The sequence below is a fragment of the Trachypithecus francoisi genome, unplaced genomic scaffold (genome assembly GCF_009764315.1).
Source record: "Trachypithecus francoisi isolate TF-2019V2 unplaced genomic scaffold, Tfra_2.0 Lachesis_group5, whole genome shotgun sequence".
Classification (NCBI taxonomy): Eukaryota; Metazoa; Chordata; class Mammalia; order Primates; family Cercopithecidae; genus Trachypithecus; species Trachypithecus francoisi.
The window spans coordinates 101,060,004-101,084,669 of NW_022681470.1; the positions used below are offsets into that span (position 1 = coordinate 101,060,004).

At 48.0% G+C, this 24,666-nt stretch overlaps 1 protein-coding gene across 2 annotated transcripts; it reads left to right on the forward strand.

Annotated features, from left to right (window-relative positions):
* The first annotated feature begins 1,077 nt into the window (after nt 1–1,077).
* On the forward strand, nt 1,078–20,287 carry ANKRD35 (ankyrin repeat domain 35). Of its 2 annotated transcripts, XM_033197862.1 has the most exons (14): nt 1,078–1,231; nt 7,583–7,713; nt 8,495–8,583; nt 8,935–8,999; nt 10,434–10,491; nt 10,668–10,738; nt 11,064–11,170; nt 11,893–12,077; nt 12,714–12,751; nt 12,920–14,923; nt 18,594–18,683; nt 18,910–18,975; nt 19,456–19,561; nt 20,085–20,287. In XM_033197862.1, the coding sequence occupies exons 1-13, from the start codon at nt 1,193–1,195 to the stop codon at nt 19,516–19,518; spliced, it is 3,006 nt and encodes a 1,001-aa protein (XP_033053753.1). In that variant the 5' UTR covers nt 1,078–1,192; the 3' UTR covers nt 19,519–19,561; nt 20,085–20,287. The 2 variants fall into 2 exon arrangements, with proteins under 2 accessions (XP_033053753.1, XP_033053754.1); XM_033197863.1 differs by lacking the exon at nt 10,434–10,491 and having other exon boundaries at nt 1,125–1,231.
* Nucleotides 20,288–24,666: the final 4,379 nt, after the last annotated feature.

The following is a 24,666-nucleotide window of genomic DNA, read 5'->3' on the forward strand; positions in this document are numbered from 1 at the left end:
ACTTCAAGGGCAGTGGAAATAATGAAGACAGTTTTTTGTTTGGTTATTTTTTGTTTCTATGCGGAGGCGGGGGCGGGGCGGGAGGGCGGCTTGAAATAAAAGTGCTCTCCTCGCTCTCTGCTCTTTTCTAATTCAGTAGTGCGTTTAAAAATTGAGCCTGGGCCAGGGACAGTGGCGGCTCATGCCTATAATCCCAGCGCTTTGGGAAGCTACGGTGAGGAGAATCGCTTGAGGCCTGGAGTTCAAGAGCAGACTGGATAACATAGCGACACTCCATCTCTTTAAAAAAAAGAAGAAAAAAAAATAGCCAGGCGTGGTGGCGCATGTCTGTAGTCTCAGCTACTCGGGAGGCTGGAGTGAGAGGATCCCTTAAGCCCACGAGTTGGAGGTTATGGTGAGCTATGCTGGCACCATGCACTCCAGCCTGGCCGACAGAGCGACAGTGAGACTCTGTCTCAGAAAAAAAGAAATAAAAAATAAAATTGGACCTGATGCCCTTTCCTTAGGTTTTGTCCCCAGGTTACCGTGGGCCGCGCATTATCCGTGATCTGCTTAGCACTACAATCTCCTATTTCCGAACTGCTCTCTTCAAATGCTCTTTTTTGCTTGGGTTTTTGGCAGGGGAATGGGGCGGGGTGGGGCGGGGGGAGTTGGAGGGGGCAGAGGTAACTTCGCCAGTGATTAAATGCAAATACGACAGTCCGTGAGACCGAAGCCCACGGTAGAAGCTGGGACCCTCCTGCCTCTAGCTACAGTTCTCCAAGGGGCGGGGCTGAGGCGGGGCTTGGGGCGGAGGCCCCGCCTGGAACTGCGGGTGGGCCGGGGCCGGGCCCGGGAGAAGTCTCAGCCGGAGCCCACCCGGTTCCTTTCCTGATTGAGCAGGTCGGATCCCAGGGCGGGTTCAGATTCGAAGGGCGAGGTTTGAGGCCTAGCCCCCGTCGCAGCCTAAGACTGCGGGCTTTTCGCCTCTGCAGGGGCGGGGTAGGGCAGGGCCAGGGGCGGAGTTTTGAGCCCAGCCCTTGGGTTCTTGCCTCTGATTGAGCAGGGCGGGTTCTGAGGCGTATCTTGGGGCGGGGCCCGCTCTGCTTTTTGACAGCTGTCTCTTGCACAGCCGCTGCCAAGTCCGGTGGGTTCGGGAACCTGTGGCCCGGCTCTCTGCGCGTCCCCGTCCCCCGTGGCCTCGACCCTGGCCATGAAGCGTATCTTCTCCTGCTCCAGCTCACAGGTGGCGGTAGGTGCCAAAATGTGTGGGAGGATGGGGCTGGGGTCCCAGCTCTGTGGTGACAGAAGTCCTTAGTTCCGTCTCAATGCAGCTTCTGACTTGCCTTCCTCACCTCTGCCCTCCCCAAGGTCCTTTCCCCTGGCCCCTTTATTGTCCTCCTAGCATCTACACCCCCAATTTCTGGTACGTTTTCTGCAGCTCTGTCCCCTTCCCATGGCCCTGCCCCTACTTCTGCTCTGTCTCCCAGTACCAAACCTTCCCCAAGCATCTTCCCCGGCCCCTGCCTGGCCCCAAGCTCCATTCTACACCACCAAGTCATGTCCCAGAGCCCCATATTTCATCCCTGTCCTATCCCCACAATCTTGCCTTCCCACGTAGCTCTGTCCTTGCTGTTTCCTGTTAGTTCAACAAGCACTCCCAGCCCTGTGCCTTCTGCTAACTCTTTTTCACAATCTCCTCTGTCATTGCTTCCCTCCTGCCCCATGCCACTTTCACTCCCGTCTCTCACCAGCACTGCTGTTCCTCAGACATCACTCCAAACCTTTTTCCAATTGATGCTCCCACAAGAGCAACCTTCTGTTCTCCCCTCCAACCTCTGCCCTACTCTGCCCAGTGGTCGCCAGTCCCACTTTTCCTCCTGCCTGCTTGCTGTGAGTTAATATTGCAGTCCGGTCAGCCTCACAGGCACTGCCAGAGGATGCACAGTTGCCTGACTGCTCCCCAAGGGACTGGATGAGTTGCCTGCAGAATCCACCCAAGCCAGTTCACTGCAGTATCTGATCATCAGACTGGTTCTTGGGCCAGTCAAGGCTCAAGGCCTTTCTGCCTGCTTTTCCCCAGATTATTCATTTCCTGAACCCTTGCCCAGTTGTTTAGGAATGATACTCTCTGTTTCCTTTGGTTGAGTTGGAGGAAAGTGATGATGAGAGAAGAGGATAGAGCAGACTCAGAGTTCCCAGTAGAAGTCACTCTATTCCCCATGTTCTCCCAGAAAAAAAAAACCCATAAGATTATAGAAGGTAGTGGCTTAGGGAGGATATTGCTTCTTCTTCTCTAAAGATCTCTTACAGAGAGCCCCCTAATCTAGAAATGGAATTTTCTGTAGAGGTTAGGGTTATGGCTAATTTAGAAGCAAATTAGCCAGCTACTTGTAGCAATATTGCTTTGCTAACTTGACTTAGTGGTATCGCTCATAAGCAAATATGAGAAACATTCAATTAGCTCATTCTGCATGGGCAGGTTACAGAATCCTGGAAGCAAGCTATGAGGCAAGAGTATGAATTCTGTTGAGGCCTGTCCTTGTCCCACTTACATTTGCATCTCTACTTAGTTTCCACACATTGATCAACCAATCCAAAGGTATTTACTATTCTACACCCCCGAAACTGATGCTGCCCAGACTCAGTCTTAACTCATAATGACTTTTTAGAAATTCATATGGCCTCTTCCTTAGTTACTGAAAGTATTCGATGTTGCCTTTCCCTTACAGGTTTGTGCAGTCTGCCTGCTCCTTAGGAATGGGGAAACTATTTCATTCTTTCTGATCCTCCAAACCTTGGGCAGTACCTCCTTTCCAAGGTGCTGGAGTGAGCGGACTGGCTTTTGGAATTTGGAACCATCCCTCTGTCCTCCTTGACTCCAGTTGTACAGAGTTTGGCCATAAAGAATGATCACCCATTCTAAACTTTTAGTATAACAAGATCTTACCATAATGAGACTATGCGAAGTAAGTCGGATGGGTTTAGAGTTATCTAGCTGGAAAGAAAACTGTTTCTTCAGATAGACTGGAGTCATAGAAAGCTTGCAAATAGGCCAGTTTCAGCTGTAAATTTGTTCCTCATGAAATTTCCCCATACTTCTCATGATAAATTCCTCCACTGTTTTGGATGGCAAACTACTCTGGAACCATTTGTCAGAGAAGTAGTGTGGCAGTCTTGCTGGCCACTCCAAAAGCCTGGCTTCCCAGTCACACTGGAAGACTGCCTCTACCCATCTGCACTCACACACTTAGGTCCAGGGCCAGAGCCCTGCACCCTCAGTCTGAGTAAGGACTGAAAAAGCGGTGATCATTTTAAAGCTAATCTAAGTTATCCAGTATAAAGGAACATCCACAAACAAAAACCCAACTCCTATAATCCCATTTTATTTTAGTCAAGTAGAGGATATCCTTGAGGGTATCTTACATACGAGCTTACTCTGCCTAGGTAGACCAGAAGTAAACTAGAAGAGAGCTTTAAATAATTGGCACTGGATCATCTGGGCGCCGTGGGCTCAAGCCTGTAATCCCAGCACTTTGGGAGGCTGAGGCGGGTGTAATCACCTGAGGTCAGGAGTTTGGGACCAGCCTGGCCAACATGGCAAAACCCTGTCTCTACTAAAAACACAAAAATTAGTTGGGCGTGGTGGCAGGCACCTGTAATCCCAGCTACTTGGTAGGCTGAGGCAGGAAAATTGCTTGAACCCGGAAGGTGGAAGTTGCAGTGAGCCAAGATGGTGCCATTGCACTCCAGCCTAGGTAACAAGAGCAAGATTCCATCTCAAAAAACAGACAAACAAACAAAAAATTGGCACTGTCTACTGCAATTAAAACACTGAGAATTAGGTCTTGGTTCCTCCAGGATAGGCTTTCTGTTTCCACTCACCTGACCTGCAGCAGAAGTCATTCTTTCTCTCTCTACTTGCTGGTGTGCTTCCATGTTATAGGATGCTTATAGGTACACTGTCAGAGAGCTAAGGAGAAGGTACATTTACTTCTACAAAAGTCCTCTAATCTCACCTATAGAAATACAAAGCTTATACTTATTGAGTCTGCTGATTAATTTGGTGATTGCTCCCTTGAGGCTGTGATGGTAATCTAGTGCCTCCTTTCCAACGTGCTGGGGTAAGCTACAGACATTTGAAATGTCTGTGCATTTAAGACATTAATGTCTGTCTTAACATTTGAAAGCATTTCTCTGTCCTTTCCTCCAGCTCTGCAGAGGCTTGGCCATGAAAAATTTCCATTCTAAACTCTACTTAGTATAATGAGATTATAGGAAGTAAATTGGGTGGATTTAGAACTATCTAGCTGGAAAGAAAAGTATCCAGGCCAGGTGTGGTGGCTCATGCCTATAATCCCAGCACTTTGGGAGGCTGAGGTGTGGAGGATCACTTGAGCCCAGGAGTTTGGGCAATGCAGTGAGACCCCATCTCTAAAAGACCCCATCTGCAGTGAGGCACTGCAGCCTGGGCAATGCAGTGAGACCCCATCTCTAAAAAAAAAAAAAATTATCTGGGTGTGGTGGAACATGCCTGTAGTCCCAGCTATTCAGAAGACTGAGGTGGAAGGATCACCTGAGCCCAGAGGTCCAGGCTGCAGTGAGCTATGATCATGCCACTGCACTTCAGCCTGGGCAACAAAGCAAGACTCTGTCAAAAAAAGAAAAAAGAAATCAAAAGAAGTGGAAAGAAAAGTATCTATATTGCTAAGAAACATCTTTACCATCTATACAGCTTGGCTGTTATTCACTGGCTAATATCAGCAAGATCCCTTCCACTCCCCTGGCTGGAGAATTCTGAGCCCAGGAACATCTAAAATGTGCCTAGGAAGGATGGGGATTGGAAATAACATTGATTGTGCATCTACTATGTGACAGACACAGAGCTAGAGGCCTTATAGGTTGTTATAGTGTTAGGAAATTGAGGTTCAGAGATGTTGTTACATGCCTAAATTCACAGAGGCAGACAGTGTTAAAGTCAAGACTTTAAACAGAGAACTGCAGGTTCAGGTCAGCTGATGGCAGCACCCTGTCGTGTGGTATAGTTCTAGCTTTCTACTTTCCCGGAGGTGACCTGGTCTCAAAAGGGCATTAGGAAATGCGTTCTTACATGTCAGAGTCTGTTAGTATGTGGAGGAGTCATTTTGCTTATTTTGTCCTTTGAGAGTTAACCTGTTTGGAGACTCCGTGCAGGCAGTAGAGTCTAAGGGTGGGTGTCTTTGCCCTGGAGGCAACTTGAGACTGTTTATCTGGAAATAAGTAAACCTTTTTCTATAGTTTGTAGTAGTGTGGTCTGGTGGTGAGAGCTAGGATTTGGCATCAGGTGGCCTGGGTTCTTTTTTTGTTTGTTTGTTTGTTTGTTTGAGACAGAGTCTTGCTCTTGTCACCCAAGCTGGAGTACAATGGCGCGATCTCGGGTCACTGCAACCTCCACTTCCCAGGTTCAAGTAATTCTCCTGCCTTAGCCTCCTGAGTAGCTGGGATTACAGGTGCCGGCCACCACCCCCAGCTAATTTTTTGGACTTTTAGTAGAGACGGGGTTTCACCATGTTGGCCAAGCTGGTCTTGAACTCCTGACCTCAGGTGATTCCACCCATCTCGGCCTCCCAAAGTGTTGGGATTACAGGCGTGAGCCACCACTCCCGGCTGTGGCCTGGATTCTAATTCCAGTTTTGCCACTCTTTTTCGTGATCTTGAATGGTTATCTAATCTCAGTATACTTCCGTTTCTTCTGTCAAAGAGATGGTATAATAGCCCTAATTACTTTCTTTTTTTTTTTTTTTTGAGACGGAGTCTCGCTGTGTCGCCTAGGCTGGAGTGCAGTGGCGCGATCTCGGCTCACGGCAAGCTCTGCCTCCCAGGTTCCCGCCATTCTCCTGCCTCAGCCTCCCGAGTAGCTGGGACTACAGGCCCCGCCACCACGCCCGGCTAATTTTTTGTATTTTAGTAGAGACGGGGTTTCACCGTGTTAGCCAGGATGGTCTCGATCTGCTGACCTCGTGATCTGCCCGCCTCGGCCTCCCAAAGAGCTGGGATTACAGGCGTGAGCCACTGCACTCGGCCAGCCCTAACTACTTTCCAGGGATGTTGAGAGACTAATTGAAATAGCACGTGAAAGGACTGTGAGAAGTTACAACTTCCGTACAGGAGTGTTACCTCAGAATCCATCTACCTTAGATAATTTTATGGTTTGGACATTTAAAGCTTTCCTGTGGTTGATTCACAATTTGCCCTGGCTACGTAAACAGTGCTTGAAAATGAGTTATTGGGCTTCCACAGACCCTATTTTTCTTCACCCCCTTCTATAGCCTCTTGTTAAGATTATACCTTATAAAATGCCATGTGCCACCACCAACCCCCCACTACTTCCTGTTTTGTTACAAGGGTGCCACACATTTGTATGGCTCTTTACAGTTTATAAAGAGATTTTGTGTATATTAGCTTGTTTAATAGTCACAGCATGATGAGGTAGTTGTTATTAGTCATATTTTATAGAAGAGGAAACAGGTTAAAGGTGTTTAATGGCTTACTCTAGGTCACATAGCCGAGAATGTAGCTGAACTAGGTCCCAAACTCAGGCCAGCCAATGAAATACTCGTCTGGCACACTTTACATCAGACCACAGATCTTTGCATCTATCTCTTCCTTTTCATTCCCTTCTCTGGACAAAACCAGGCTTTTCTGTACTTTCGGCCCTGGGTGTTTTTACCTAGCTGTCTCTTTCACGCCCTGCAGCACTTCAATTATTGTAATTACCCCACCACCCGCAAAACCCAAGCTGGAATGATAGCACAATGCATGCCCAGGTGTGGCTCTTGTCTAGACAGCTGCTCCCTGCCAGGGAAACTGGGAGGGAGGAGAAGGAGAGCTGCCTTCTTGCTGCTTCCTCAAGCATAGCTAGAAACCTCTTTGCCTTTTGGTTGTTGTTGCCACGGAAAGGGGAAAGACACTCACCAAAGCATCTAGATATGATATGGGAAAACAGAAACTCTAGTTTCCTCTTTTAATTTTGGGGCCCAAAGCCAATGAAAAGAGATGGAATGGTTAGGTATTGGGACTCCTAGCTGTAACCTGAAGCTCGGTGCCTTGACGTACTTCTCAAACAACTGATGACAAAAGGCAGAGCAGCAGGGGTTCAGGGATGGAGGCCGTGGTGAGAGGCAATGTGAGCCCTCAAGAGTGGTCAGGTTGGTTCCATTTGCTCCAGCAAGACCTAGAGAGCAAAAGGGAAAGGATTGCTTTTAGGTTGGGCACCCAACAACAACTCGAATCGTAATGATGATAAAAGGACATTTGAAATACTATGCATTCAGCTTAAAATACTATGCATTCACTCAAATGATTTTTAATTCAGTGGTCCAGGGTCCTTCTGGCTCAGGGCTGAAATAATGAGCAATAGTTCTTGGTGGCATATTAGCTGGTTAAGATTTAGCTAGGCCCACCTAAGAAGGACTAAATGATCTAGGATGCGTGACTTGTGGAAAAGAAAAAGGACCTCAGGGATGTTCCTTTTCTCTCGTTTGGCATCCTAACCATTTGCCTCTTTTCTTTCTCCACACGACCCCCATCCCCTATATTCACACAACTTGTGGCTCTGGACCAGGTGGAGAGATGGAACCGCCGTGATCAGAAGCTGCTGGAGGCAGTGCAGCGGGGAGATGTGGGACGCGTGGCTGCCCTGGCCTCCAGGAAATCTGCCCGACCCACCAAGCTAGACTCAAACGGCCAGTCCCCGTAAGTAAGTCCTCCTGCCCCTGCCCCTTACATGTGGCTCCCTTTTGAGGCTCCCAAATCCAATATAACATAGGACCAGGGAATGCCTACAGCTTCAGAGCTCTTTTCAATTGTCTTAATCAGCGAGTATATCAATAGTTTTTTGCTACATATAAGTTCTACACAAAGTGAGGAAAGAAAATACTGTTCCTGAGCTCCATCCATCTCTCAACCCAGATTGACACCACTGACTTGTAAAGTCCATAAAGCCCATTAAACAAACAGAAAATGAATATATACACGAAGTAGAGTATTTCTTCATTGCACAAGTAGGAGGGTGGGTATGCTTGGGAAATTAGAAATGAAGTGGTAGCATAGGAGTCACATGGCTAGAGGGAGTAGTGATTAAGCCAAGGGAAATGTTATCCCTGGTCTCTACCCAAAGCCTTCGAATGTCCAGCCTTCTGCTCTGCTCTGACTGACTCTTTCTGTGACCCTTCCACTTGTGCTAAGGGTTCTGTGCTCAGAAAGGCAGGTAATTATGTGTTCCCTCGACATCCCTGCAATAGTCTGAGATTCCTTGAGACCTGTAGCTCTTATTTCTTTCTTGCTTTTAGCACCCTTTATGATTGGAGGGCGTTTAGACTTCTCTTTCTCAGAAATTCAAGCTAGGGGAGCTTCTTTTTCTGCTTTTAGGATTGGCTTTGGGGTAGGGAGCATAGCAAGAAGGGCTTATCAAGATTCTCCCATTCCTCATCCTTGGTCCCTTTATCCTTCTGCCTCTCGGCCTTGATTCTGGCAGGTTTCATCTGGCAGCCTCCAAAGGACTGACAGAATGTCTGACTCTACTGCTTGCAAATGGGGCTGACATCAACAGCAAGAATGAGGACGGTGAGTGAGCCGGAGCCCGGGCCACGCTGCTTGCTTGCCCCTGGTACAGCAGCAGTCGGCGGCGGTGCTGGGCCCTGCTGGACCTTCCTACTGTGGTCCCTTGCTTCTCTCCTCAGTAAGTTCTGGTCATCATCCCTCCAGGAGTTCCCCTCCCTGTAAGCTGGGCACACCTCACCCCCACTCCCACCTTCATCATAGGTACCAGGCACTTGGGGAACAGGAATTTCTGGCCCTGTGTGGCTTCTCTCCCTAATCTCTTGATTATCTGTGCGTCTCTTGCCTTCCCTCCCTGTGAGTCATCAGCATGCATGGGGCCACCTACCCTCCTTCTCCCCTTCCTTCTGTTTCCAGGAAGCACTGCCCTGCACTTGGCCACCATCTCCTGCCAGCCACAGTGTGTTAAGGTCCTGCTTCAGGTAAGAGCAGCCCCTTGATACTACTCTTGTGAAGGGAATAAGTGGTCCCGGAGTTTTCTAACTTCATTTCATACTTAAAAGGAATTGGGCCGGGTGCGGTGGCTCAAGCCTGTAATCCCAGCACTTTGGGAGGCCGAGACGGGCGGATCACGAGGTCAGGAGATCGAGACCATCCTGGCTAACACGGTGAAACCCTGTCTCTACTAAAAAATACAAAAAACTAGCAGGGCGAGGTGGCAGGCGCCTGTAGTCCCAGCTACTCGGGAGGCTGAGGCAGGAGAATGGCGTGAACCCGGGAGGCGGAGCTTGCAGTGAGCTGAGATCCAGCCACCGCACTCCAGCCCGGGCGACAGAGCGAGACTCCGTCTCAAAAAAAAAAAAAAGGAATCGTTGGCCAAATGTACTCGCCTCGTACCCAATAGGAGGGCTGATAATCATTTGTTTGCAAACATTTATTTAACACCTACTATGTACAGACACCATGTTTGATACTGCCTTTGAGGGCAGGTTATAAAGCAGAGTTGCCAGGAACTATCGATTTTGTCATTAGAAGAGCCACTGCAGAGACTTCCTGCTATGATGAGGGGCAAGAGGAAGGAGGACAGAGATATTCAAATTAAACCAAAGCCCTACTGTCTGTTTCTGAAGAGTTTATAGTCTAGTAGTATAAAGAGAAATATACATGTACAATGACATGTGGATAATTTATAAATGAGTTTCCAAAAGTACAAAAGGCAGTTACCAGCTGGGTGTGGTGGTTCATGCCTGTAATCCCAGACTTTGGGAGACTGAGGCGGACAGATCACAAGATCAAGAGATCGAGACCATCCTGGCTAACACAGTGAAACCCCATCTCTACTAAAAATACAAAAGATTAGCCGGGTGTGGTGGCACGTGCCTGTAGTCCCAGCTACTTGGGAGACTGAGGCAGGAGAATCGCTTGAACCTGGGAGGCAGAGCTTGCAGTGATCCAAGATTGCACCACTGCACTCCAGCCTGGGCAACAGAGCGATACTCATCTCAACAACAACAACAAAAAGCAGTTATCTTAACTAGCCATCAGGCAAATGGATATTCTGCTTTTGTTCTTCCTAATCCTTTCCAAGTTTCACATTATGTTTCTAAAGTACCAGCCATGGGGACATTGGGTGTCATTTTCCCTAACACTTTTACTTATCTACCATCTGATTTTTAACATGTTTACTTATCTACCATCTGATTTTTCTTAGCCCCTTGGTTTAGAAACCAGGGCTGATAATCAACGCTGCCTATCATCAGCAATGAATGAACTGGGCTTGCCTAGTAGACAGCCTTCTCCAAAATGGACCTCCTGCCCCTCCTCATACTACCATGGAAATTGGTAACCCAATGGGGGTATGGGATGAGGATGTTAACACCAAGCTCCATGCTGCTTCCCTTTGTGGCCATTTGCAGCATGGTGCTAATGAAGATGCTGTGGATGCAGAAAACCGTAGTCCATTGCACTGGGCAGGTGTGTGCAGGGGACTCATGGGAACAGGGCTGCAGGGACTACAGGGTGGGAAAGGGGAGGTGTGACGAGGGAAGGGCAGCCAGGGCCAATCAATGAAATGGTTGGAAGGGATGTTGGGTTATAGTCTGAGCAGGCTTTGTTCATGCTTCCCCGTAACCCAATCATCTCCTCCCCAGCCTCCTCTGGCTGTGCCTCAAGTGTACTCCTGCTGTGTGACCACGAAGCCTTCCTGGACGTGTTGGATAATGTGAGTGTCAGATGGGCAAGTGGGCAGTGTCCTACACAGGCAAGCTGCTGCTCTCTCTGAGCTTGATTGGCCAACTTCCATGACCTAGGGTTGTGTTAGCACCACCCTTCTCTTCCTTCTCCTCCTGCTTCTCCTCTTCTTCCTCACAGAGAGGTTAAGCCTTATCTTTTGGAGAGCTTCTGACCCTCCAAAAGGGAGTGTTTAGACCCAAGATCTGGGCTTTTATTTTTTGTGGAGTGGTGTGAGGGGAGGGGAGCCGTTAGGATTGTGTCAAGCCTCTGGCAGTCCCTGGCTCCTCATGAACCCCTTCCTACGATCTGTGCAGGATGGACGTACACCCCTGATGATCGCATCGCTGGGTGGGCACACAGCTATCTGCTCACAGCTGCTGCAGAGAGGCGCCCGAGTTAATGTTACAGACAAGAATGACAAGTGAGCCCTCCTCGTTTACCCACCCCAATTCCCATGCCTGACCAATTTAGAAAGAAGCCAGTGGGCAACGTGTGTGTGTGTATGTGTGTTGGGGAAGAAGTCAGGTTGGTCTTTGTGTTCTTGGGAACCTCATTCCTTCCCAGTGGAGGTTCTGAAGAACTCTGCCTGCTGTCACTACCGCCTTCATAGATAGATGACCCCGGAAGTAGAATCGATGCTCTGGACCCATTGGCTGAATTTACTGGGTTTCAAATTATCTTTTAAGCAAGAGGATCCTTTTTTCAAATAGAAATTGTATGTAGAATCCCTGTAATCCCAACACTTTGGGAGGCCGAGGCGGGCAGATCACCTGAGGTTGGGAGTTCAAGACCAGCCTGACCAACATGGAGAAACCCAGTCTCTACTAAAAATACAAAATTAGCCAGATGTGGTGGCACATGCCTGTAATCCCAGCTACTCGGGAGGCTGAGGCAGGATAATCGCTTGAACCTAGGAGGCAGAGGTTGTGGTGAGCCAAGATCCCGCCATTGCACTCCAGCCTGGGCAACAAGAGCAAAACTCCGTCTCAAAAAAAAAAAAAAAAATCTAGTCTGGTCTAATGTTGGTCTGTTGTTCTCCTGACCCCACTGAGTAAGAGCTTACCCTATGAGTGGAATGTCTGGAACCAGGACTTCTGGATTCCATGGGGGAAAGTCTATGCTCAGATTTGTCTCAACCCACAGATCGGCTTTGATCCTGGCCTGTGAGAAAGGCAGTGTCGAGGTGGCTGAACTGCTCCTGAGCCACGGAGCAGACGCAGGGGCTGTGGACAGCACAGGGCATGATGCTCTGCACTATGCTCTGCACACACAAGACAAGTCACTGTGGAGGCTGCTACAGCAGGCCCTGAACCGGCGGCGGCGGGGCGGTAAAGCCCTTTTGTAACTTCCAGGTTCTCCTTGATAGCCCTAGAATCAGAGAAGTTTCTTAGAGTCCCATTTGTTTCCATGGAAGTAATCTATCTGACAAATAATTGTCACCTGAGTTGAGAGTTTACCTATTTATTGCTGCTACTGTGAGAGGACCCCAAATTCCCATCCCAAAAGTATAATCACAAAATTCTTTAATGCAGCCTGGTCTGTCACTGAGGACAACCCTGGCTAGTGTTGTTTCTAGCGTTTATGAGTTGTAATTGTACGTCTATTTGTGTGATTTGTTGATCACTCTCTCTTTCCTCTACCAGATTGTAATCTGCTTAGGTGACAGGCCATTTCTGTTTTGCTCACCATTGACGTTCTAGTGCTTATTAAAGTGCTGGACACAGTGACCAATAAATAAATGAGTGAACAAAATGAATGAGGTGACTCATTTCTGGGAGAGGACACCAAAGTTGCTGGATAGTTAGGGATCCACTAAACAAGATTGGCTTCTGGCACCAGGAAGATATGTGGTGAGACTGATCACAGAGAGGCCACTTCTCTCAGAAAAAGTCTGAAGCTAAGAATGTGGGCTGGAAGTACATGGAACCTGTCTTCTCTCATTTTCCTCATATCTTTTCTTATAGGTCAGAGGCTAGTCCAGCACCCAGATCTTGCATCCCAGGTAAGAACCTAAGTGCCTCCCCTTTTGCTTTTGACACACCCCAGGCTATCCCACTGTGACTACTCCCAGTGGTCCTTGGGGTGTCAAGACATTTAAGAGAAAAAAGGCACTCCTGGGGCTCAGTTTGTTGCCTAGTGGCCACACTTTACTATTCTGTTTCCAACATAGGCCTCTCCATCTGAGCCCCAGGCAGGTTCTCCACCTAAGAGCCCATGGAGAGCAGAGCCTGAAGAGGAGCAAGAGGAAGAGGAGGATGAAGACCCATGCTCAGAGGAGTGGAGGTGGAAGTATGAAGAGGAGCAGAGGAAAGTTGTTCAGTTGGAGCAGGAGTTGGTGCAAAAGACAGAAGAGTGTAAGACTCAAGCTGCAGCCTGTCTGAGACTTGAGAACCAGATTCGAGAGCAGGTGCAGGAGCTAGGGCTTCTCCTATCCTGGGAGCCCAGAGCTTCAGGAAGGCAAGCCCCTAGTCTCCGGCCTGGAGGGGATGGCATGGAGCAGGGTTGTCCTATGGACCTGCTGGCTGAGCGTATACAAGAGCTAAAGAAGCAGCAGCAGGCAGCAGCCACAGTAAATCCAGTATTAACTCTGAAGAAGGCTGAGGACTCAGCCCCAGGAGAGATCCAGTATGAAGTCCATAGTAGGTCCCAACAAGAAGAACAGGGGCCACCCCAGAGCCCAGAGTCTGAGACCATCAGGAAAGCCACAGGACAGCAACTGACTACCAGTGGTGCACAGACCTTTGGCCCTGATCATGCTGACCAGCTGCCTGCTGGCCAGAAGGAGAGTTCCCAGGTTCTAGGAGTTGAACCAGGAGGCACAGTGGCTGAACCAGTGGGCCCAGCAGCCATGAACCAGCTTCTGCTACTACTAAGAGAGGAGCTTGCTGCAGTGTGGCGAGAAAAGGATGCTGCCCGGGGAGCTTTGTCAAGACCGGTCATGGAGGGAGCCCTGGGGACTCCCCGTGCTGAGGCAGCAGCAGCTGCCTGGGAGAAGATGGAGGCCCGACTGGAGCGCGTGCTGGCAAGGCTGGAACGGGCAAAGGCAGGACTACAGGTGAAACCTGAGGTTCCTTACCAGGAGTCCAGAGAGGGAGCCCTAAAGGCAGCCCCAGGGAGCATCAAAGAGGATGAAGAGAAGGAGAAAAGGGTTCCTGGGGCTCGCGGAGAGTCTCTAGGCGCCCCTGGAGGGGAAAAGGCCCTAGGAGGCCTGGCAAAGGGACAGCTGGAGAAGGAGGTGTCAGCACTGAGACTGAGCAACAGTAACTTGGTGGAGGAGTTAGGTGAGTTGGGGCGGGAGCGGCAGAGGTTGCAGAGGGAGCTGCAGTCCCTGAGCCAGCGGCTGCAGCGGGAATTTGTGCCCAAGCCAGAGGCGCAGGTCCAGCTACAGCAGTTGCGGCAGAGTGTGGGGCTGCTGACGGATGAACTGGCCGTGGAGAAGGAGGCCACAGAGAAGCTGCGGAAGCTCCTGGCCGCCCAGAGCAGCGGTCTCCAAGGGCTGTGGGACTGCCTGCCCCCAGACCTAGTGGTCAAGAGGAGTGCACAAAGCAAAGCAGCGGAGCCCCTGGAGGAGCTGCGGGCCTGCATCACCGCCCTGGTAGATCGGCACCGGGAGGCCCAGCAGGTGCTGGCTCGGCTGCAAGAAGAAAACCGGCAGTTGCGGGGGTCCTTGTCCCCATGTCAGGAGCCAGGCACCTCCTTAAAGGCCCCAGCATCCCCCCAAGTGGCCGCTCTGGAGCAAGACTTGGGGAAGCTGGAGGAAGAGCTGCGGGCAGTTCAGGCCACGATGAGCGGGAAGAGCCAGGAGATCGGAAAGCTGAAGCAGCTGCTCTACCAAGCCACAGAGGAAGTGGCTGAGCTAAGGGCCCGGGAGGCAGCCAGCCTGCGGCAACACGAGAAAACTCGGGGTTCGCTGGTGGCCCAGGCCCAGGCTTGGGGCCAGGAGCTAAAGGCTCTGCTGGAAAAGTATAACACGGCCTGCCGGGAAATGGGTCGGCTGCGGGAGGCGGTGGCCGAGGAGCGCCGCCGGAGCGGGGACCTGGCTGCTAAGGCAGCCGAACAAGAGCGCCAGGCCAGCGAGATGCGGGGGCGCTCCGAGCAGTTTGAGAAAACAGCAGAGCTGCTGAAAGAGAAGATGGAACATCTCATTGGGGCTTGCCGAGACAAGGAGGCCAAGGTGAGCAGCTGAGGTAGCCCTGGGGAGCACTGGGGAAAGTTTCTGTGTATTTGGGAGTTTGCTAACCTGAATCCAGCTACCTTTGTTGCAGCAGTGGGTCAGATCAATACCCCAAACGGAGCACCAGTTCTTTGCAGGGACCACACTGCTATGTTCTGGTGGATCGGGGTGGGGGTGGGGGGTTGGTGAGATTGGAGGTGAGGTAAGGTATAAGTGGAAGAGAGAAGGGGGCTTAGGTACTAAAATTTGGCACCCCGATTCAGCAGTGTGCTCAGGGCTGCCGCCAGTGCAGCACCATCGTTTATTAGCATTTGGACTTGAATTACATATTAGCCTGGGAAGAGGCCTAATAGCATGATGGGTTGCTGTGGTTTCACTGAGGTTCTGAGGAGGTGACTCAGGAACTAATGAGTTAAGAAAAGTAGACCCAGGGATAGCTGCTCTTCTCCCCTCCACTTCAGAGTGGATTCTACAAAACGATGTCCATTGGCAAAGAGGACACCAACGCAAAGAAAAAAAAGCTTGAGGCCGAGTGTGGTGGCTCACGCCTGTAATCCCAGCACTCTGGATGCCGAGGCGGGCGGATTACCTGAGGTCAGGAGTTCAAGACCAGCCTGACCAACATGGTAAAACCCCGTCTCTACTAAAAATGCAAAAATTAGCTGGGCGTGGTGGCACGCACCTATAATCCCAGCTACTCAAGAGGCTGAGGCAGGAGAATCACTTGAACCAGAGAGGCAGAGGTAGCAGTGAGCCGAGACTGCACCACTGCATTCCAGCATGGGTGACAGAGCGAGACTCCGTCTCAAAAAAGAAAGAAAGAAAGAAAAAAAGCTTGAAAACCACTATTAGATACCAGAGTTTGCTAACCCTTGCTCTAAGTGTGAGTCTACATGTTTCTATGAGACATGTTTTATGAACTCTAAATATCAATTTACACATGGATTCAGTAGTTCCAGACTTACCTGTGAAATGAATGATTTCAGACTTCTTATTAAAACTTGGATACATGGTCAAATTTAGAATGATTAAAAAATATAAAGACACCGGGCATGGTGTCTCACGTATGTAATCCCAGCACTTTGGGAGGCCGAGGTGGGAGGATCACCTGAGGTCAGGAGTTTGAGACCAGCCTGGCTAACATGGTGAAACCCCATCTCTACTAAAAATACAAAAATTAGCTGGGGTGGTGGCATGTGCCTATAATCCCAGCTACCTAGGAGGCTGAGGCAGGAGAATCACTGGAACCTGGGAGATGGAGGTTGCAGTGAGCCGAGATCACACCACTGCAGTCCAGTCTGGGCAACAGAGTGAGACTCCTCCTCCTTAAAAAAAAATTATATATATATAAAAGAATATACGTTTTCTATAGTTTGGAGTACATAAAAATAGAAGGAATGTTATCCAGAATAGGAATAAGTGCAGGTTCAGGTTAATTAAAGGAAGTATTTTTATTTTGCACTGAAGGAGAAGATGAAAGTAGACAATTGGGTAAAAGCAAATATAGTGTCATGGTTAAGAATGTGTTCTCTGGACCGAGGTTGTCTGATCTTGGGCAAGTTATTTAACATCTCTAGTCCTCAGTTTTCTTATCTATAAAATGAGGATAATAAAATGGTTGTGAAGATTACATTAAATAAGAAATTATATTTATTTAAAAGATTTGGAACTCTTGGCCCATGGTAAGTACTCAATAAAAGGTAGCTATACTACCACTATTCCTATTACTGCTAGTTACCATTAACCGTGTTTGTGCCTCTGCCTCAATAAACCACAAGGACTCATCTCCATTTCCCTTAGTGGTCAGTAGCCAGAAGTAGGTTAGGATCCAGTACCAAGTTAAGAGCGTGGGCCAAGGAGTCAAAGAGATTGTGGTTCAAATAATGATTTCATCACTTATTAGCTGTGTGATTTTGACAAATTACTTAATTCAGTCTCTTTATCTACAAAATGTAGATAATAATACTTCCCTCAGGCGGAGCACGGTGGCTCATGCCCATAATCCCAGCACTCTGGGAGGTCAAGGTGGATGGATCGCCTAAGCCCAGGAGTTTGACACCAGCCCGGGCAACATGGCAAAACCTCAACTCTACAAAAAAATACAAAAATTAGCTGAGTGTGGTGGCACGTGCCTGTGCCTGCGCTACTCAGGAGGCTGAGGTTGGCTTGAGCCCAGATTTAGAGGTTGCAGTGAGCTGAGATCACATCACTGCACTCCAGCCTGGGTGACAGAGTGAGACTGTGCCTCCAAACACAAAACAGGCTGGGCGCAGTGCCTCACGCCTGTAATCCCAGCACTTTAGGAGGCTGAGGTGGGTGGATCACCTGAGGTCAGGAGTTTGAGACCAGCCTGGCCAACATAGCAAAACCCCGTCTCTACTAAAAATACAAAAAATTATCTGAGTGTGGTGGTGCGTGCTGTAATCCTAGCTACTTGGGAGGCTGAGGCAGGAGAATCACTTGAACCTGGAGGTGGAGGTTGCAGTGAGCAGAGATGGTATCACTGCACTCTAGCCTGGGTGACAGAGCAAGACTCAGTCTAAAAAACAACAAAACAAAACAAACAACCCCCCCCCAAAAAAACCCCAAACTTCCTTCAGAGAAGTATTGTTCCTCTCAGAAGAAAAGTTTTTTTTTTTTTTTAAGTTTTCAATGTTTTATCATATTTGATAGCAGCTTTTTTTATTGGTTACAAAACCTAAGCCCATATACAAAATTAGGAACACATTTAGATGCCTCTTTTGAAAGAACGTTTTAGTCTTTTTAAACTGAGTTTAAAAAAAAATAAAAACAATGCAATTTTTAAACACTGTTTTGAAAACTTAAAAGTGCAGCAATGCCGGGCGCAGTGGCTCAAGCCTGTAATCCCAGCACTTTGGGAGGCCGAGACGGGCGGATCACGAGGTCAGCAGATCGAGACCATCCTGGCTAACACGGTGAAACCCCGTCTCTACTAAAAAATACAAAAAACTAGCCGGGCGAGGTGGCGGGCGCCTGTAGTCCCAGGTACTCGGGAGGCTGAGGCAGGAGAATGGCGTGAACCCAGGAGGTGGAGCTTGCAGTGAGCTGAGATCTGGCCACCGCACTCCAGCCTGGGCGACAGAGCGAGACTCCATCTCAAAAAAAAAAAAAAAAAAAGTGCAGCAATATACTTAGTTTCCTTTATCTAAGAAATGGTTCAGTTCCAATTCAAAACTGGTAAGGTCACAAATTGAATCAAGGAAATGCATACAAATGTCTGCACTACTTGATGCTAATTTTCACTTAAATGTTAGTCTGCACTTTAAAACATGAGAGGAAATAGGAATCATCAGAGCAGAGGCCCAATTTTAATCATAATGTCTGCAAATTGTAAAAGGTAACTGTCAATTAAGTGAGGAAAGTCCAGAAGAAACTGAACTGGAAGGTGTACAGTTCACAATATCAAGAAGATTTGGACTTTTAAGGGTTTCACTGAAGTTTGTGACCTTAATTAGCTTTTACATTGTTATTCCTACTTTTAGTGAACACCATGCAGAAGAAAAGCTGTTTTGAGTGTTAAATGAGACAATTTGTGTAAAATTGGCACATATTAAATACTCAGTAAAAGGAAGCTGACCTTGACCCTGGGTGGTGTTTGTGGGAGAAATGCCTTGAGCCTCATTGGTTGCCTCTTTCCTCTTGGCCTCAGATCAAGGAGTTGTTGAAGAAGCTGGAGCAGCTCTCAGAAGAGGTTCTAGCAATTCGGGGAGAAAATGCTCGCCTTGCCCTGCAGCTTCAGGTATGTTTTGGCTGTCAGGGATGGTGCTGGAGAAGAATGTCGGCAGTGAAAGTGATGTATATGTGGGAGACATTCTAGGAATTACAGAGGCCTGGCTAGGCAGTGGTCCAGGATGGGCCAGTGATGGGCCAAGGAGCCCACCTGGTACTGCTGACCACTTCATTGTGTTGCTTCTCATGCTTGGGTGAGGGTGGACATGTGACTTCCCATTGATGTTCATTCCCAGGATTCCCAAAAGAACAATGAAGAGATCATCTCCACCTACAGGAATCATCTACTGAATGCTGCTCGGGTGAGCATGGTGGAGTTTTGAGGGACATATGGACATAAAGCTGAGTACAGGGTATTGCATTTAGGGTCCCTCTCTCTTCTCCAGGGTCCCTGTACATACTTGCCATTTCTCAGAAAGCCAGATCCAGTGCCAGGTCTCCGATCTCATTTGGTAGATCAAGAGAGGTTGTGCATGAATGTGAGAAGGAGAGGTGTTTCCCCCCCCATTTCAATTCCCTGGCCTAGAGTAAGGACTTTTCCTGTCCCCGATACCCTGTCTCAGTCTCCTCCTGGAGCCACTTAGTCCTAAACAGGGAAGAAGAGGTTGGTGTCTTGCTCCCTTGTTAAGAATAATAACTATAAAGAATGGAACACCTATTGTGTACCCGGTGCTTTGCTTCATATTCATGGTTGTAGTCCTCACAGCAATCCTGAAAAGTAGACATCATTATCTTCCTTTTCGGTTCTTCATCTCCTTTTCTTCCTTTCCTGCCATCTATAGGGCTACATGGAACATGAAGTGTACAATATCCTGCTGCGAATCCTTAGCATGCAAGAGGAGTGAGGCAGCCTCACTGTATGCCCTCAGGGATACGAGATTCTCTGTTGTGAGTTGTGGGCTAAGGGTGACGAGGGAAGGAGCTTGGGAGAAAGGGCTTGGGAAAGGAGGTGTATGGAATGAAATTGGTCCCTTTTGCCCCTGTGGTAGCTGACACTGGGGAGCCCTTTGGGCCATAGAGCATTTGAGGTGACTCAGAAGACAGAACATGGAGAATCACTGGGTGGAGTCAGGAATCAGTGAGCAGGTGGACTAAGGGGGCTGACTTATGAGATGGAGACTGAAAAGAGGGGTTGGGTCTGGATTAGGGAGATGCCAGTAAAAGATGAGTGATGGTTGGATAGTGGTACAAAGTTGTTCCTTAGGGCAGGACTCTACAAAATCCAGAATCTCTTCACTTTGATACCATTCATTCAAAGGGCAGTCATCCCCCAAACCTCCCCCCACCCCAATGCAGATAGTCCCCTTCTCCAGTCCAGATAGATGAAGGTCCCTTTTAGCATATTGACATGAATGGGAGGAGACTGAAATATGGAAGTGTGTGGATTTCATCCTTTAATTTCTTCTTTCAGGGAATAAGAAACGCTGCTTGACAGAGGCTTCATCAGGCTGTGGTGGGTGGGGGTGTTGGCCACTAGGAAATGGTACGGGCAGGGCTTCACCTGCCATTACAGACTTCAGATCTGAGAACCTGGACCCTGGAATCAGCATGGATGAGACCAGAGGAGGTGTGGATGGAAATAAGCTGTATGGAAAATAAAGCATGAGGAGCGAATGGGGCTGAGTGTAATTTTTTTTTTCTAAAGGGGAGTGGGGAAAGGAATACCTTTTATCCCTTTATTCTTTTTTTTTTCCTGGAAAAAATATTAACAATATGTCTTTATTCTTAAAAACATTTTTTTACAAGTAGATGTATTTTTGAGGCAGAGTCTTGCTCTGTCGCCCAGGCTGGAGTGCAGTGGCACGATCTCGGCTCACTACAACCTCTGCCTCCTGGGCTCAAGTGATTCTTGTGCCTCAGCCTCCCAAGTAGCTGGGATTACAGGTGTGTGCCACCATGCCCGGGATACAAGTAGATTTTGTTTTTTATTTTACAAATAGACTTTATTTTTTAGAGCAATTTTAGGTTCACAACAAAATTAAGCAGAAGGTACAGAGATGTTCATATATCCTCTGCCCCCCATACAGGCACTGCCTCCCCCATTATCAACATCCCTCACTAGAGTGGTGTATTTGTTATAACTGGTGAACCTACATTGACACATTATTATCACTCAGAGTTCATAGTTTACATTAGGGTTCACTCTTGGTTTTATAGAGTCTACTGGTTTGGACACATTTATATTGAAATGTATCCATCATTATATTATCTTTTTTTTTTTTTTGAGGCGGAGTCTCGCTCTGTCGCCCGGACTGGAGTGCAGTGGCCGGATCTCAGCTCACTGCAAGCTCTGCCTCCCGGGTTTACGCCATTCTCCTGCCTCAGCCTCCCTAGTAGCTGGGACTACAGGCGCCTGCCACCTCGCCCGGCTAGTTTTTGTATTTTTAGTAGAGACGGGGTTTCACCGTGTTAGCCAGGATGGTCTCGATCTGCTGACCTCGTGATCCGCCCGTCTCGGCCTCCCAAAGTGCTGGGATTACAGGCTTGAGCCACCGCGCCCGGCCTATATTATCTTTTTTTGTTTTTGTTTGTTTTTTTTTTGAGGCAGGGTCTCACTCTGTTGCCCAGGCTGGAGTGCAGTGGCATGATCATAGCTCACTGCAGCCTCAACTTCCTGGGCTCCAATAATCCTTCAACTTCAGCCTCCCAAGCAGCTGGGGCTACAGGCGAGCACCACCACACCTGGCTGATTTTTTTGTACATTTAATAGAGGCCAAGTTTTGCCATGTTGCCCAGGCTGGTCTCAAACTCCTGGGTTCAGGCGATCCACCTGCCCCAGCTTCCCAAAGTGCTAGGGATTACAGGCATGAACCAGTGTGCCTGGTCATCTCTACATTATCACACAGAGTAGTTTCGCTGCCGTAAGAATCCTCTGTGCTCTGTCTGCTCATCTCCCCATCCCTGCTAACCCCTGGCAACCACTGATCTTTTTCCCGTCTCCAGTTGTGATTAGTTGGAATTATACAGTATGTATCCTTTTCAGATTGGTTTCTTTGACTTAGTAATATACATTTAAATTTCCTCCATGTCTTTCTATGGCTTGATAACTCACTTATTTTCAGTACTGAATAATATTCCATTGTCTGAATGTGTCACAATTTATTTATCCATTCACCTACTGAAGGACATCTTGATTTTTTCCCAGCTTTGGCAATTTTTTTTTTTTTCGGCAGAGTCTCACTCTATCACCCAGGCTGGAGTGCAGTGGTACGGTCTCAGCTCACTGCAACCTCCGCCTCCTGGGTTCAGGCGATTCTCATGCCTCAGCCTCTTGAGTAGCTGGGATTACAAGTGCATGCCACCACACCCAGCTAATTTTTTTTGTATTTTTGGCAGAGACGGGGTTTCACCATGTTGGCCAAGCTGGTCTCTAACTCCTGATCTCAGGTGATCCACCCACCTCTGCCTCCCAAAATGCTAGGATTACAGGCTTGAGCCACCATGCCTGGCCTTGGCAATTATTTGTTTTTGAGTGAAATTCACAAATGGCCCTATAAGTCACAACTTTTAAACTTTTTGATCCCTAGTAAGAAATAAAAAAAAAAATTTGAGACACAGTCTCAATCTGTCACCCAGGCTGGAGTGCAGTGGCATGATCTCAGTTCACGGCATCCTCTGCCTCCTGGGTTCAAGCTATTCTCATGCCTCAGCCTCCTGAGTAGCTGGGATTATAGGCGTGCGCCACCATGCGTGACTAATTTTTGTACTTTTTGAAGACACAGAGTTTTGCCATGTTGGCCAGGCTAGTCTCAAACTCCTGGCCTCAAGTGATCCTCCTCCCTAAGTATTGGGATTACAGGTATGAGCCACTGCATCTGGCCCAGAAATACACTTTGTAGCTTGTGTATACATACCTCAAATAATACTTTACTATTTCTCTTCTATTCTTTGCTAATAGATTCCATCAAAATGCATCCACTAATGGGTGAAGACCCATGGTTTGAAAAATAGCCCTCAGTGAAAATGGGGTTTGACACTCTTCCTTTCCTCTTTCTCAAATCTGCCACAACTCTAATCTGTTTTCCTTGCCTTGGGACTGCTGAATCCATGATTTTTTTTTTTTTTTTTTTAAAGGGGAGATTGAGAGACCTGGATTTTCTTCAAGATATGCTATCTAAAATATTTTACCAAGTGTTAAACAATGTGTCTATATTTGACACACATGGTCTCACTGTTCTGTGTCCCAGGTGACAAAAGGGATGAAAAGTCTGATTCCTGGGTAGAGGATGAAGGGATACCCAAGTTTCATTTTTGCCTGTGATTCCATTCTCAGACTGAAAAAAATAAATATATCTCTCTTGGCCACTTCCCCTGGGTCTCCTCCCCTTCCTGCCCTTCCACCAGCCAGGCTGCTAGGTGAAAATGAGGCAGTGAATTCCTCTAAAATCTGGAATTGCAGTTTGGTGGCCCACACGCTGATCCCTCCCCATTCCTCTCAGTCCACCCTCTGCTGGGTTACACTGGGTCAGACAGCAGCAGTTTTGGCAGTAAAGAGGCTGGGTTGAGAGAAAAGAGTGGGGAGGGGCTGCCACGGAAGACAGGGGGCTCCATAAGGGCTGCAGAGGCGGCTCCAGAGTTTGGCCAAGGGTGAAAAAGAGCATCTGAGATATCCGGATCAGATCCTAAAGAAAGTGCAGAGGTTTTATGTGGATAAGCGCGGGACTGCTTTAAGGCCAGGAAAATGGAAAAAGGAGGGATTGATGGAGAAAGGGAGAAGAGGTGCAGCTATCAAAAAAAGATCATCAAAAGGGTCTCAGTCATTTCTGTTAAGGGGAACAGAACCTCTCCTTGCTTTCCTGCTCTCAATTACCCACGCATATTAAAGGACTATTACATTTCTTGTTATATATGATGTGTGGGGTGGGGAGAATTAAGAAACTATAGAGAGAAGGGTCCAGAAAGGGGGAGATCATTGGGCTAAACTCAAGAATGAGTCAGGAAGCAGCTTTGGTAATGGAAGCCAGGCCTTTGGCTTCCTCTGGGGCTCCTGGAAACTGATCCCAGGATGGGCTGAGCTATGGGAGTGGTGAGCGATGTTAATGTTAACACAGAAGTAGAAACTTCCTTAGCCCCTGGTTTTCCCAATCTCCCTCCCTAAAACTCCACAAACTGTTACCTCAACAGCCCTAGTCTTAAAATTTTTCTTGAGTTCATAATTTTTCCCCTAAAGTAGCTCTAATCCTAATGTTCTCTTTATTCCTCCTGGGCTCTCTAACAGGACTTAGTAGGGACTTATGATTCCTGCTTCATCTCCCCACCCTATTCCCCGGGCTTCAGATGTAGGAGTATGTGGGTGAAAGTAGGTGAAACCTGGTTGACCATGATTGGGTTCAGACTATGTTTTTGAATGCCTTCAATCTGGAACTTTGCTTCTGATTCACAGTTTCCCTCCTTTGGTAACATTAACTTATTAAACAGATATTTAAGGAGTCTACTATTTGTCAGGCACTGGGAATAGTGTAGAGGCAGCACAGAAAACTTTCTTATCCTTTTGGAGCTTGCATGCAGGATAAGATTCAGGTGCCCCAGTTCCATCATCCTGTAGGGATGCTAGAACTTATAACCTCAAATTAACTTTTTTCCAATTTATTTTTTCTCTCTTTCAATAACTTTGCTAACCTCAAATTAATTATTATTATTATTATTTTTAGATGAATTCTTGCTCTGTCACCCAGGCTGGAGTACAGTGGTGTGATCTCGGCTTACTGTGACCTCTGTCTCCCTGGTTCAAGTGATTCTCCCACCTTAGCCTCCCACGTAGCTGGGACTACAGGCATGCGCCACCACGCCCGGCTAAGTTTTGTATTTTTAGTAGAGATGGGGTTTCACCATGTTGGCCAGCCTGGTCTTGAACTCCTGACCTCAAGTGATCCGCCTGCCTTGGCTTCCCAAAGTGTTGGGATTACAGGCCTGAGCCACCATGCCTGGCCTTCAAATTAACTTTTTTGTTTGTTTGTTTGGTTGTTTTTTTGACACAGAGTCTTGCTCTGTTG

What these genes read in the sequence shown, in the direction of transcription:
- ANKRD35 (XM_033197862.1), top strand. Translation starts at nt 1,193, where the DNA reads ATGAAGCGTATCTTCTCCTGCTCCAGCTCACAGGTGGCG. An exon ending in GCCGAGACAAGGAGGCCAAG is followed by an intron (nt 14,924 to 18,593) that starts GTGAGCAGCTGA and finishes TCTTGGCCTCAG; the next exon opens with ATCAAGGAGTTGTTGAAGAA. An exon ending in GCCTTGCCCTGCAGCTTCAG is followed by an intron (nt 18,684 to 18,909) that starts GTATGTTTTGGC and finishes GTTCATTCCCAG; the next exon opens with GATTCCCAAAAGAACAATGA.